Raw genomic sequence first — 14,169 nt, 5'->3', positions numbered from 1 at the left:
TCATGTAGTTTAAAGGCATTGTTTTGCAGAAAAGTAGTATGGTATTGTATTTATGACTGTCAGGAAATTTTGGTTTTTGGAACTCAACAAATCCATCCTGACTTCGTTTTAAATATTTTTTTTTGCTGCTGTTCATTGTCAACTGTTTTTATGAAAGGGGAACTTATCTTTGAAGGGCAAAACATTAATGATAAACTCTGGGACTGCTATTTTTCCTCTTAGGTTTACTTGACTGTTCAAAGCTATGAGTGTCCTGGTCTAATGTTGATGTTACTTGTGCTTTAAGTGCAGGGTGACTTCCTAGTCTTCTCCCAACCCAAATTACTTTATGAGTTAATGACAGGCTTCAAATCTGTAATGCCAGGTACTTTCCTGTTGTTGTTCTTCCAGTCTTATGATGTGTGACACTGTGGGGTAACCTTGAAGGAAATTATAATAGGAAATTATAACAGCAACTGAGCTATGAATAGTTAAAGTACCATCAGTTGTTTGGCTGCTGTTTGGTGTTGGGGTTTTTTGTTTAGGTTTTTTTTTTTGTGTGTGTGTGTGCTTTAGATGATGAATTGAAACATGGCTTTTTAAATTTTCCTTTCCAGCTTTTATTCTCCCTGCTATTTGAAGGTTAACTTTGGTCAGACTTTCAAACGCATGCCTTGGAAAAGCTGGAAAGCTTGTTCATCCCCACTCACTTCTTTCCCACTTTCCCACTGCACCAGGAGAAGCCTGGTTAACCATGGCTGCTGCAGCCATCGTGTTGGATCAGTAGAATTTATATGAAAGCCTTGAGAGCCTTGGGAGGTAGAGATTGCACTCCTACTTCTGCACTATTTATTTATTGGGATTAGTGCTGGTCGTGGTCTTTACAAAATGGAGTACTGAGGAGTTCAGTGGGTTCTGTAATTATAGATGTTGGGATGCCTTGAAAAAGCAGCTGCAGTCTGTTTCTTCTATTATCTTTTTTTCTTTTCAAGCTCATTTCTTTGTTGCCTCAATATGATTGTGTTTACAGAAAATTATAAGCGCACAACTTAGTTACTATTGATCCTTTTTTTGGCCTTTGTTTTATAATTTGTGTTGTGTAGCAATGGAGGGTTATTAGTGGAGTTATCTGTAGAATCTTTATTATAAGCTTTGATTAGTACTGAGCTGCAGGGATATACAGAGAGACTCTTTAGGTATGTTTGGAGCATATTATTGCTTGGGGAAGGAGCACAATGACACCTTTTGTGTTTCATTAAAAGCAGAAGGGAGATCTATGTGGATGATAATGACACTGCTAGTGGAATAATTGGTAAAAAATTGAAATTATCAGATATCAGTGCTGGGGGGTGTGTTTGTGTTCTCTAATAAGAACACTTCTGTCTTATTGATGGATAAAAAAAGGCAATTGTTTGTCATCCAATGATCTGTAGTAGAGCAGACCCACCACCACCAGTTCCCTCCATGTGAATGTGCTTCCTTATGAACCAGACCTTGCTGGATGCAAGGACGTTGGTTTGGATATTTTAGGCAGTCATTTCATTCAATGAGAAAAATACTTCTTAAGTACCAGCATGTTTAAAAATACTTTTTTTCTTTCCTGCTGTGTCAGGAAAACGCATCTCCTATTTATGTTTACAAGTTGCATCATTGCAAATGGTTGGATTTCTGTTTCTGAGAATGGTGTTATAAAATGTGATGTGTTCCTCTTTTGCAGAGAAGTAAGCTAGAGACCAGATTGAAAACATGCCTTCATGAAAAATCTCTACCAAGCTGATCCTGCTTTGGCTTTAAGGTAAATGAAAAAAAGATATCAAACACCTATTCTAACTTGTCTTCTTGTCATAATTGTTCTGTTTGAAAGAAATATGAGGTTATTATGTGCTCAGAAGAAAAGAAAAAGTATTTTAAGGAGTTACATTGCAAAACTTAATATTTAATCAAATAAAATGTAAGCATGAGCCAATAATTTGAGGTAGGCTTTAGTAATTAAACAGAATGACAGTCAGTGGTATGAATGCTTGTGTCTTACATAGTACCTTAGCAAGAGTCTTTTTCTTGTCTAAAAATTGAATATGCATGTGAAGGAGAGATCACCATAATTGAATGGAAAATGTGGAATTATGAAGGCAGCTAAGTATAAATAATTGAAAATCAGGTTGCAACTCTAACTCCTGTATTTCATGGGCTCAGTTGCAAACAAAATTGCTAGAATGGGAATTCACATTGTTTTGTTCCTCTTAATTTTACTTTCATGTTACCATACTCCTGGTGTGGAGAGCAAAGAAGTGAAAACGATGGAGGGGTAATTAAATATCTGTAGAAAATTAAGAGCCAAACCAGAGACTAATTTTCAGCAGTCTGCAGCTTTCATTATATATGTGTACACTTTGATTTCTCGTGTATATGGAAACTGTGTACTTTGTCCTCCAGAATTCAGTGTGATCCATGGTAGGATGGGAGAGTTGAAGTCCTTGGGTGACTGCACCAGCTCTTATCAGCTCTTTGTATCAATATAAAGGTATTGTGGTGTGGTTTATCTCCACTGGCAGTTGCTGTATACCATGGAATAATTTAAAGCTAGAGTAACCAATGTGGTTGTCCTGTCTGCAGGGCTTCCTTCTCTGTGGTCAGGAGCTGTAGTTCAAATAAAGCAAAAGCTTCCAATCCTGAAGATTCTGGTGATCTAAGAGTCCTCCTGATCTTGGGAAGTTGCCCAACAGATTACACTGTTGGGAAGCATTTGCCCTTTTTACTTCTTGAATATGTCTGAATTCAGCCTGAGGCATTGAAAACAGTGCTGCTTTTCTGCTCACCTGCACAGCCCTATGCTATCACATTTCTCATCCTGGCCTGGTTATTTAAACTGCTTGTTAATCACACCCCCAACTTCCACCAAAATATCAGATGAAGCTCTTTTACACTTTTCTTTATAAGAATGTTTACCAGTCTTCATGTTCCCTGTCCTGATAGTCTCAAGTCAAGCTCTTTCTCCAGTAATGGTTAACAGACCTGAAAAAGATGTTTGTGTGGTGGTCTCAAAAATAAAAATGAAAGACAAGGCAGCTTCTTAGTAGCATATTGAGGAGAGACCTCTGCTGGAGAGACCATCACACTGGAAAGGTTGTGCTTCCCTCTGGTAGAATTGTGAGTTTTGCCATGTCTGATGTTTTCAAGTGTTTTGCAATAAGTTTTTTAATACTTCAATATTTTTGTTTACTCGAGGAACTCTACTGAACTTGAGTCTCATGGAAACTAATAAGGTAGCAAGACACTGAAATAGTGAGAATGTGTCATGAGGTTATTCCATGGTAGTGTTAAGATGATACAAGTAAGAACTTCTGCTGAAAGAGCCTTTAGCCATGGCCCTACCACTTCTTCTGTGCCACCGTGGTTGCTTGGGCTCTGCTGTGAGGAGCTGCTGTGGCTGAAGCAAGCCTGGGACTGGGCAAGGAAGGGGGTTTTTTTATCTTCATTTGCCTTGCCTAGCTCAGTTTATGGCAGCATAACTTACCTGCTGGTGCCTGCAAGTGGAAGTTCACCTCTAGCTTGAGGCTGGGCAGGCAGGGAAGCTGCTGCTGGGGAAGTGATGCACATTCATATTGATCCTCAGGACAGGGGATTGGTACCTCTGCTGGTTGAAGTATTGCTTTGTTTCCATGGAATACATTAAAGATAACACATTGCTGCTTCTGAGATGAATTGGGTTTTATTTATCTTGACAAGGTTTAGAATGTTCCTCATGTTGAATGCCACTTTTCTGGAGTTAAGAAGCTGTCATCTGTTATTTTATTTTTTACAAATTCAAAGGGCACTTTAGTACTGTCAGCGTGATATCATCACTGTCTAATAATAAGCATTTTAAAAGATTTCTATTAATGTTGACTTTTAGTTCCTGCAAGAACTGTACCTTCTCATCAGGCTGTGTCTTTCACTACAAAGCAATTATATGACTTGTGCAAACTGGCTGAAATCTATTGGCTAACTCAGAATGTTACTTTTGATCAGAAAGGAAGTCATCTTGTTTAACTTCCCCCTCCCCTTCATACATCTGTGAGAGTGGGAGCCTGTGTGAGGGAGAAAAGAAAGGGAGCCTGATGGTGGTTAATGGCTAATGAATACAGCTAAGGATACAGGAATGGTTGCCTGGCAACAGGGGGAGGATGGGCTGAGGTCCCTTGTCAGTATATAGAAGTTGACAATTGGCTCATCTCTTGAGGACTGACTTCTGGATTTTTACATACTTTACTCTCAAGATGTATTATTCACTGGGTTAGATCTGTATATTACACATTTTGTCTCTATGTGTTTCATTCTTCTTTGTAAAAGAAATGCAAGAAGGATGGAAGCAAATCAAGCATTTTAGTCAGAGGAACAAAAAATGCTGTAGCTTCTGTCCCATGCGGTTATTATGTTCTCCATACAAGAGCCATGTTAAATAAGAGACCTGCCTAAAATTACAAACTCCTAGATCTAACTTCAGGTAGAGTTATGTTTTCTTAGTCTGAGAGCCCTATGAAAATAACCATCAGCATGCTCAGTTTTCAAAAGACGATGAGCTGGGGTTTATGTTAAAAGTGCAAGCTTGAGAAGATTGCCTTGTTTTGTGGTTGAAACACAGTTCCATGGGTACATACCTGCTTTGTTTCCCCTCTTACTGTGGTGTGACAGCAGGCTGGGGAACAGTGTGTGTGCACTGAGGGGCATGACAGACTTGACCTCAAACAAGTTGTTCTTAGAACAATTCAAATAAATGTTGAGTCTGGGTGTCAGCATGAGCTGCAGACCTGGCTTTCTGCTGCAGTGTAATTGGGCCCAGACAGCTCTTCATCACCTTTGTTAGTTTGTGGTGTCTTGAAGCCCTTTATGGAGAACTAAACTGCCATGACCAGGTGAAGGTGGCTATAGTTACCTGAATATTTAACTATATGTAACCTTTTTTCTTGGTTATGGGCATGATTATTAAGGAAGGATATGCAGCTGGCTTTCAGATTCAGGTTGCCTGATCCGGTGCTCTGTCAAGTTTTGATGTTGCCAGAGGAGTAATGTTTTTTCCCATTTTTTCTCTCTAGAATAACTTTGGTGTCAATGTTGAGGTTGAAGCTACAGGAAACGAGTTAGGTTCTTCTTTTAAATTGTTTGACAGGAGATCTTTTAAGCCATTTGGGGCCTTTCTTCCACCAGGCAAAAATGAGGCTAATGAATAGACTTCTGGGATTGTATTACCTTGGGAATCCTTGAAAGCAAAAATCCCCACCTTTCTCCTACTAATGAGAGCAGCTGTCATTTGCAAAATGCTTGCTTCCATTATTTCTTGTTGGGTTCAGAATTTTTGCTTATGGTTGTTGTTCAAGGATGGAATCTTTTAGAGCATTTGGCAGCTGGGAAACCTGAGCAGCTCTTTTAAGTATAGAGTGTTTGTATGGAAATGTTTTGATGGAAGCTGTAAACAAATCCATAGTTTTTCCTGACTGCTTTGTAATCACCAGGCTTTGAATAATTAGAGAAAAGTCAGTGTTTTCATCAAACTTTTTTCCCTCTCTGTCTGTCCTATTATGCAAAGGCACAGGGACAAAATAGCAGCAGTGAGCTGTGTAGAATTGCTTCCTTGTAACTGGAGAAACTCAAAAAATCAGGTGGAGGGTTTGAAAATGTTTCAATTTGTATAGCCAAAGCCTTAAGGCAATTTTCATTAACAAAAATAGTCTTTCTCCTCTAGTCTTCATGTTGCAAACTGTAAGCATCTGACTTACCATTTATCTTTTTAATGGTTTATACTTACATTATAAGCCCCAAAGTTTGCTACAGGGTGTTGAGAAATGTTGTGTAGCTTATGATGATTCATGTGAAAGCTTAGGTAAGCTGCTCTGGACTGTTTCGTGGTAGATTTTATTCCTAAGGGCAGCTTTGGTATGTAGGTAAGATCCTTCTTTCCCATCATCTGCAAGAATAAATGCTGGTACAGTTGTGTTAACTGGCATGAGTCAAGGAATTGCAATGGTGTTGCAGAAACCTTGGATCCAAATGTTTGAACTTGTGCTTTAACCTGCTTTATCAATGAAGGAAAAAGTTACAAATTTAAGATTTTAAGATTTATGAACATGTCTTCATGCCCAAGATGTCTGAATTGATAGCTATTTACCTGCCTGTAGTAGATTCTAATACAGAAAAATACTTTAAAATTATTGTAATTGAACAAGAAAGTTAAGAAGGGTTAATAAGATTTTCCAAAAAAATTATAGTAGTTTCTTGCAATGCACTACTGTTGAAAACAAATCTGTCCAACTGCTGTAACATTACAGAGATGTTCTTTTGTTTGCAAGCAAAGGAAAGAATTTTTAACTGCAAGTTCTCATTTGTCATCTTCTGTAAGGAATGCACATGGAGTATGTTAAATGTTTTGTGCATTCTTTTGGAATACCTGATGATGTCTTACGTTATGTAAGTTCTGTTTTAGAGTGTTGCTCAACCAGACTTGAGCCATTCAACATATTTTTTCATGGGTGTTGGTATTTTCTTCAGTATTCTTCCGTTGCTTCATACCACAGTGATTTCTGTTGTGGTTTTGCTATTTTTATGGGACTCAGACATAGAAAGACATGGAAAGATCAATCCAGAGCAGAAGAGCTAATTTGTGTGTTTGTGTGCCATAAGGATTGTTTGGAAGCAAGATTGATTCCTTTTCTTAATGATGGACACAGAATTAACTTATCCTTAATTTTGGCTCCTGTGTTGGTTTATTTTCCTTATACACAATATCCAGTCTGAGATAGACAATTTATTGATCAAAGCATATGAAACAAGTGCATGGTGTGTAAGCAGGGGAAAAAAGGGCATGGGTAATGTGTTTTAGATCTCATTTTCCTAAGTTGGTTCTGTAAAAATAATCTATGTGAAACTATAGCAGGCAGTGCAGTAAGTGCATACTAGTAAATACAGACCCAACAGCTGTGTTTTCCAGGAGTACCTCACTACAACTGGAATTGGGAAAAATAAAACTTGATTGCAGATTTGGGGAGAAATGGAAAACGATGCTAACCTAAAATCATTTCTCTTCCTCCCCCCCCCACCCCTGTTGGGGAGAATAAGATTTTATTGCCTTTATTCTCTCTGGAAAAATATAGCTCATTCTGGTTTTAGGAGTATTGCATAGATAATTCAGAGATGCAAACAACAATGAAGAGTGTTATTCTGTACTAGAAAAAATTTATACAGCGAGCTACTTATAGTAAATAATTGAACTAACTAGTTCAAAAAAAAAAGAATTCATTCCATCTGAATCACAATTCAGTTGTGATTCATAATTCAATTGTCATTCATGTGCCTTGCTGTCACAGAAGGAGAGCCAGACCAGAGTCTGAGCCTCAATTTGTGTAGTCCCAATGCCCTGCTACCTACCCATCTGATTCTGCAGAGTACTTGTTAAAAACTAATGAGATGTGCTTTACTCCAGACTAATGAGATGTGCTTTATCTGCAGAGGGCTGTAAGCAGATGTGATGTGAAAGTTTCCCACTGGAGGAGCTGGTAAATTACGGGTGTGCTGAACTTGGGCTGTGCCTGTACATGGGTCCAAGAGGATGTGCTCACCCCACAGCTTGTCAGCACTGCAGAAAGTCTTGTTCTTGTGTTCTCTGCTCCTTCGTGGGCTGTTGCACATTTTGTGAGGAGCAGAAAACTGAGAAGAGAGAGGAAAAAGCAGGTAGCTGGCAAAACTGGGATGTGTGAACTGAATTGGTTTAGCACAGCTTCAGAAGAGCACAATGATACAAGGAGGCAGCAAATGTAAAATCCTGACTATAATATATCCTGGCTATAAAAGCAATAAATGGGTGTAGGAATCTCATTTCACTGACAACTTTTTGCTAATATGCCCCCTCGTTGAACAGTAGTAGTGTGTGTATCAAAATCATTTGTCAGCCTTCCCATGCAGAGACTCACTGGTTAGCCTGGTCAGTGATATCACAAAGCTGAGTTTTGTTGCTTTTTTTTGATTCAGGAGGGAACTCTTTGCCAGCTGGTAGCACTCAATGTGTTGCAACTTGTGACATTTCGTGTAATTGCTGTCTTGCTGTATGTGACAGTCCCACAGTGAGGTCATTTGTTAGCATAGTATTCGTTCTCTATAAAATACATATACATAGACGTGCACACATTTTATGTACATATATATTTTACAGCTCTTATATTGGAACAATCCTCAGTGATTGAAGACTCATACATGAGCTTTGTCCTGGCTGTTCTGTATCTGTGGGGGTAGAACACAGTTCAGAGTCTTCATTGTCTTGAAAGTCTCTGTATTAAATAACTGTATTTTATACCGTATATTTGTTATAAAAGCTTACATGTGTGGCTGGGATGTAAGCTGACCTACTGAAACCACAGCTCTTCCCAGCTGTGTTATCTGTATCTAGAGATGGGTGTTCAGCTTGTTGAAATCTTGACACAAGGTCACCCATTTTTTGGCTTTTGAAGAAGTGCTTCCTTTGAAAGGAGTAGGTTAAGGATAAAGTGGCAATTTTTTTTTAATTTTTTTTTTCCCTAAAGCTGATGAGCTTCTGATTCCCTGTGTCAGGCTTTTAGGCTCTGCCCTTCCTAAAATGATCTTAGAAGGATCAGCCTCTTAATTGAGTAGCTGGAGCTCAGTATTAATTAGCACTTGAAGCATTAGGTCTCCTTCCTACAAATATTAGGAAAACATTTTTGGTTCCCTCACTCTTTTGCTCCCCCCCCTTTTTTTTAGCTGCTTAGTTTTTCATTCAGTTTCTTCTTTGCTTTCCATTTTAAGTACAAGATTCATCAGAAGTGTGATAGAATTAAATAATGCAGAGATTTTTAGTAAAACAAGCACCATCTTTACAAAGCACTTGTTGCTTTTGTAAATTCTGCTGCTTTTGTAAAGAATCAAGTGGATTGAAGGGCAGTGAAATTAATACCTGTTTAACTAGAGCTTAAAACCAGCCCACCAAAAACCCAGCAACTTCCTTCCCCTCCAGCCTTTTGTACCCCCAGAAAATCCACAACAAAACCAAACCTGGGAAAAACTCAAAAACGTTTTTGAATCTATGATACTTTCTTAACAGAAGATTCACCAAAAGTAGGTCATTTAACCATAAAATCATTTGTTTCTAGAAAGTGGCATTTTTCTGATGGGAGGTAGTTCTCTGACAAAAAGTTGTAATGAGCTGTAATTGGTGCTTAGAGAAAAATGAGAACAAATGTATTTCATTTCTCATTAAGCTCTGAAGTTGTGATGTTTGCATCTGTATGGAGTTTTATATCACAATCTTCATCTAACTAGTGAAAAACTGCTTACTACAACTAGACTTGGAAATAAAACTCAAAGAAGCCAGAGGAATGTGGGATGAAAAAAAATCTCATCCATTATGGATAAAGTCTGCCCAGGGTTTTACTGTACCATTTTAATGTGGGAAAAAAAATAAAAAATGACCATGTTGCTCTTACAAAACAAAGCAGTAAAACCTAGCCAACAACAACAAACCCCAAACCTCAGCAGTACAGAAACCTGAACATCAGTATTTGCCACTCTGTTTTATGAGGAAGACAGAATTGGCACTTTCCCTTGTACTCCTGGCACTCCTGCCATTGTTGAAGGTGAAATGTTTATTTTTTCCTGTGAAAATGTCAGTCTCTGGTGCCAGAGAAGTAGTCAGTACAAGAAACTTTGTGACTGCTTTTCTCCTGTGATAAACTTTAAACACTTGGATATCAGCTACCAAGCTTTCAGGTAGACTGTATCAGAGTCATCTTAGTGATTTGTGTAAAGGAACCCTGCATATTCCCAGTGCTTATATTTCAGCTTTAGATATGCTTTGCATCATCTTTGCAATTTCACATGTAATAAGTATACCTCATGATTCATGTTTTGAAACACTTGAAGCTATATTCTTTAGGGAAAAAAAAATCCCTGATATGTCTTTCTATTTTGTTTGTAGAATATGTAGTGTAGTACACTTGGGAGTTCGAAACATGGTGCCAATAAAGAATGATAGCATCTGCTAGATGTTGATACTAATTTTTTTTTTTTTCCTTCACTAGTTCTATAAAACATCTAGATTCTTTAACAGAAATGAGTGAATAGCCACCACTTCCAAGAAACTTTTCTGAAGTGTTTGAATTGTGAGGGCCTTGTTAGACACTGCATGTTGTCTTTTTTTCTCTTCTTGTCCTGGTTACTGTCATCTTCAAATTATATTTCCATTCCTTGTCTCTCACATGAATCAAGAAACACCAGAGCTGCTGTACTGTAAAGATACAGAATAACTTTCTCTTTTCACCAGGGAACAGAATAGAACCACTGCATTTTCACATCTGGGTCTTTATGGAGTCAGTGAATGAATTAGGGGTTCCTTCTTTGGAAGAATTGTAACCAATTGCAGGCTTGTGAACAAAACAAACAGTTCTAAGAGGACATAAACCCAAGCCATTTCTCACCATCATTCATTGGAAAAGAGAGTGTGAAAAACTCTGCCTTTCAGTCCTTTTTGTGCTATTCCCACTTGTAAGCTTCATGTCCAAGGAAGAAATGTTTTCAGTACTATCATTCTCATCTATTGAATTCTTAAAAATATTTAAGAGTTGAGTTAACAGAAGATGTGATTAAATGCTAGAACTTAAACTGCAAAATACTACTGTAGGTGCTAAAAGCCTAAAATCAGAACCTTGCTCTTTAAGGAAAGTGATGGTACTCAGTAGCCAAGAGGAACTGTTACTTTTGCTGCTTTACAATTCTGTTTTCTTTTTAATTAGTTAGGGGGAGGAGGTCACAGAATAAAATACTGAAGGTAAAAGCTACAATCTGTGATTTCTTCCATGTCTATAAGTAATAATAGCTTAGCATAATTAGGGATTTCTGTCCTTCAGGAGATGGACAGTTTGTGTTTGGAGAGGGCAGAAATGCTTTGGTTGTTTCTTCCTCATCAGTTAATTCCCCCAATGTTTTGCTTTGTGCTGCAGAACTTAATTGAGAAATAAACTTGTTCTTAATTATGTTTTTTAAATATAGAGCAAATCAAGCTTGCTTGAATATGGAAACTTGGCAATAAACCTCCAGGTTTGAGTACTGGGCTCCTTCCCTGTCCCCAGGCAGAGCTACTTGCAAAATAGTTACCAGTTCCCGAATCAAACTAGTAGTAAATGGTACATTTTCTGTAGTGGCCTTGTTTGAGAGCTGAGATAAAAATCAGTGCCCAACTAGTTTTCCATTTCCTGTCTTAAATGCATTTTGTCAGCTTTGAGTTTCATGAAGATGATGCAGTTTTCAGTGAGGGACCTGTTTGAAAAGCAGGAATACACATAGATTCTTTATTAAAGTCTCAATATGCACTCTTGCATCCCTTATTTCATTAACTTTAACACTGAATACTCTCAGGAAAGGCCACTTTGGTTTGTCACTGTTGAAGTCATCACAAAGCCAGAAAATTTTGTTTATGCATTTCACTGTACACAAAATACTTTAGTCCTTGTCCTTCTTCCACTAAGTGGATGTTTCAGTTTACTATTTCACTCATACTTTCAAGTGAAAACTTAGTAAATTAATTCAAGAATAAAGCATGAACTTTTTCTTGTGAACTCCTTCATTGTTTGTGAACCAAGTGAGAGCTTCTTTAGAAATCCACTGTTGAGATGGTGCAGGTTTGGGATCTCTGATTTACCTTCTCTTCCTTAACTCAGACGTTTAAGCATGGCTAAAAGCTAATTGTGTGTATGTGTGTGTATGAGGAAGGTGCTTGATTTGAGCAGAAAAAGTTGACAGTGGATCATAAAAAGACATAAATATTTTTTACTAATGTTTATGTGCTGATTAGCTTGACGAGTGTTAACTCTGTTGGGGATATCGTTATTCCTAAGTGAGATTTGTTTTTGGATTAGCATAATTTGTTTCAGAAATTCTACTCTTAAGGAAGAGTTTTTCGAAGAAAAAAATACCATTTACTCTTAAAAACAGATTTATTTTCTACTGGATTAAAAAAAAAAAAAGCTATTGATTAGATCATTTAGAGTGTAATCCGGGTGCAGGTTAACATTGTGAGAGCTGCTTAGCTCTTTTAATTTGTCATTGTTCTTTTAAAATCGTTCTGTGTCTTCTCTTTGATTTTTGCCACTGGCAAATGTGAATGTTAAAATGAAACTCACTTTTACTGTAGACATAGACAGAGGTTTACTTGTTCAACAAATTGATCACAAATGTATCAGGCACCTGTTATTTGATTTCCGCAGGAAAAAAAAAAGAACAAATATTTTCTTGGAACTTAATTTTAAGTGTGGCAGGATAAAATATTTTACAAGTTTGTGTCGTCGTGATGAAGAAAGGGGGGGAGAGACGCAAAATAACCTATTGTTTTGCTTACAAGCCCTTTCTGTTACAGCAAAAATCTCGAAATTACAGTGTTTCGAGTCAAGAATTCTCCTTGGAGAGGTAATCATTGGTTGGTTTGGTTTTCAGGTTTTGGGTTCCTTTGCAAAGGTTTTGCCCCAGGGCAGTGCATGATCTGCGGTGATCATCGCCCTCCATGGGGGAGAGATGTGGCTGCTGAGTTCCCATCCCAGAGAGATTGGCTTGATAGCTACCCTTGTTTTCTTATGAAATGCAAATTCAGGGGATCGTTTAAAATCAGTTGCAAAGTTTCTGCTGGCGCTTTGACTAAAACACCTGCCTCAAAAAGAGAAATACCCTTCAGATCACTGTCTGCCTGAAAGTGAAAAGAAAGGGTGGGGAAGAAGTCAGTGAGCAGGAGAGTCCAAGAGGAGACAAAGCAGCCTTGCCTGGAGCACATGTTAATCAAAGGAGATCAAAGGATATGATGTCAGTTTATAGAGAAACAGGTCAGGCAAGCCCAGGTAGCTCAGGAAGCAGGATACTAATTATTCAGAGAAGAAAGCCAGGTATATGGTTACCCTGCTACTGTTGAAAGTCAGGAGGTCAAAACTCTGCCCAGCAGCCGAAATCCCCTTGATAGAGCTGCTGGGCTCCTCTCGGGGGGAGCTGAGCATTTTCTGGAAATGGGAGAGAATGAATCTAGTGTCCCGAATCCGTCCCAGCAAGGTAAGCACATGCAACGTGTGAAATGCTGTGCTCCGGAGAGGTTTAGGGCACTGCAGGGCTGCAGGTTGCAGCTTGTGCTGCTCTCGGCAGTTGCCGCCTGTGCCGCGCATCCCTGCCAGGAGATGGGTTTGTGCCTGTCCGTGTGGTTTGGGGAAAGGAGGAAATCCTCATCCCTCATCTCTGCGATGCATTGTTGAAAAAGAAAACAAAACCAAACGAAACACTGGGTGAAAAGAAGAGGGGAAGGGAAGGTCTGATAGGATCGTTTTGAGCGTTTGGCACCCGTTGGCACCCGTTGTTGTTTTAAACCTAAGGTGATGTGTGGATGCTGAGGTTACTGTGTCACTGTTCTGGATCGTGGTTCAATCCTCTCTTTTGGCTAGGAAAAGCTTTGCACAACTGCTTTGCATAAATTGAGTACCTGTTGCGTGTGGACCAGGGAGTGGCAGATGCATAAAGATGAAAGATGCTCTTTCTGTTCAGCATATTTTGGCTTATTTCAGGTTGCTGCCTTTTTTCTCTGTGGGCTGTGCTAAGGTAACACCAATACCTGCCTGTAAAATAACCCTTGTAAGCACTGTCTTGTGTGACTAACGGTAAGGACAGAGTATTCTGTCTGAGGTGTTTTAAATTTTTAGTTGAAGCCTGAACACAACACTTCATAAATCTTGCCTAGTCCTTCTTTTGCAACATTAATGTTAAATTTTGCTATGAGAAAGAATGTTTTCCCTGTAGCCCTTTTTTCTTCCAACAGACAGTTTTAATGTCCCAGAAAATATTATCTTCCTGAGGAATTATTTTATCTACATAGCATTCAGGTTGGTGGGTTTTTTTGTTTGTTTGGTTGGTTTGGTTTTTGTTGTGTATTTTTTTTTCCCCCTGACATTGAACCCGTGCTTTTCTTTTGCATGACTTCACCAGTCTCTTCCTGGCCTTTCTGGTCAATAAGAAGCCGTGTTACTATTTAAATTACTCTTTATGTGCATGCTAGTATGTTAATTGGGAGGAACTGTCAATGTCAGAGTAGGTTTTGTTCACAGAGAATTTTTATTCCAGTGCTGGTTTGGGTTTTTTGGGTTTTCTTTTGTGTGTGTGTGTGTTATCAAATCTGTACTTACTACACAG

The 14,169-nt window shown here is 38.5% G+C and overlaps 1 protein-coding gene across 4 annotated transcripts in view; it reads left to right on the top strand.

Moving 5' to 3' along the window:
* NAALADL2 (N-acetylated alpha-linked acidic dipeptidase like 2) overlaps positions 1 to 14,169 on the top strand; it is a 363,639-nt gene that overhangs the window by 83,944 nt on the left and 265,526 nt on the right. For 3 of the 4 annotated variants that reach the window (XM_071752638.1, XM_071752640.1, XM_071752641.1), the window contains one exon: positions 1,697 to 1,774. Coding sequence is in view for 1 of the 4 variants with exons in the window: in XM_071752637.1 (XP_071608738.1) it covers positions 13,002 to 13,044 (43 nt within the window). In the remaining 3 variants the exon portion in view is untranslated. Of the gene's footprint in view, positions 1 to 1,696; positions 1,775 to 12,852; positions 13,045 to 14,169 lie in introns of those variants that run through there. The other variant, XM_071752637.1, reaches the window with a different exon arrangement.

Source organism: Heliangelus exortis, chromosome 9, assembly GCF_036169615.1.
Source record: "Heliangelus exortis chromosome 9, bHelExo1.hap1, whole genome shotgun sequence".
NCBI classification, from domain to species: Eukaryota; Metazoa; Chordata; class Aves; order Apodiformes; family Trochilidae; genus Heliangelus; species Heliangelus exortis.
The sequence above is the reverse complement of the archived record's forward strand: the minus strand, read 5'-3'. Positions and strand labels throughout refer to the sequence as shown.